Consider the following 836-nt stretch of genomic DNA (forward strand, 5'->3'; position numbering starts at 1 on the left):
GACGTCAATTCATTGGCTTGTCCCGCTGTTAGAAACTACGAAGGATAGCGTTCCAACAGGCAGAGCAAAGTCCTTGATCTCATACCGATTTATAACTTCACAAAGTCGTTGCGTTGGTGCATGGGAAAGCGAAAGACGCGCGGACCCGAAGTCTGTTTTCAAAGAAGGTTCGACTCGTTATTCGAGAACGCCGCCGACTGCGACGCTGCAAACAAATTACGAAAAGACTTGGCGCTCACGGTGGAAAAGCAATGCCGGATAATCAAGCTCATCCGGAACAAGATCCCTGACGCCAAGAACGCCGACGCACGTAACGTGATCCACCACATTTTGGAGCATTTATTACACCGAGTGGAAAAAAATGAAGAGTTAACCGGAGTTATTTGGGACCACGGTCTACAGTTGTATAAGATCACGCGCCAAGATAAACAATCTAAGCGCAAGAAGTTGAAAGTAACGACCCAAGAAACCCAAGAACAGTAGAAAAAAGCGTTAAAATTTAAACACATTTGTTGCTGTTGCTATAATCAATTTAATGAAGCAAGCTATGGAACAAGCATTCAATACCTTAGCTCATGCCATAGAGCAACAATGGTTAACGATGGAAGCCTTTATGAAGGCGCAAAAGAGATGGAACGCGCAAGTTCCAACAGCAAGTGAAGAAGTTCGAGTGGATGGTTTAACAATGCCCAAGTACTTTGGACGATTAGACATTGGTATTTCATTATACATTTGTCAACATGTTTTTCCAGGCAAAGAACATTAATCCCTATGAAAGTGAGGCGGCACATCAAAGGTGCATCGCCATGGTGGTAGCCAACTTGCGTGAACACGCG

At 44.4% G+C, this 836-nt stretch overlaps 1 protein-coding gene across 1 annotated transcript; it reads left to right on the forward strand.

Annotated features, from left to right (window-relative positions):
* Nucleotides 1–120: 120 nt before the first annotated feature.
* On the forward strand, nt 121–483 carry PHALS_03222 (uncharacterized protein; the record flags this gene model as incomplete). Its single annotated transcript, XM_024717500.1, has 1 exon — nt 121–483. One exon carries the CDS (start codon nt 121–123, stop codon nt 481–483), a length of 363 nt encoding a protein of 120 aa, XP_024582993.1.
* Between the last annotated feature and the right edge of the window lie 353 nt (nt 484–836).

Source organism: Plasmopara halstedii (genome assembly GCF_900000015.1).
Source record: "Plasmopara halstedii genome assembly, contig: Scaffold_2103, whole genome shotgun sequence".
Lineage (NCBI taxonomy): Eukaryota > Oomycota > Peronosporomycetes > Peronosporales > Peronosporaceae > Plasmopara > Plasmopara halstedii.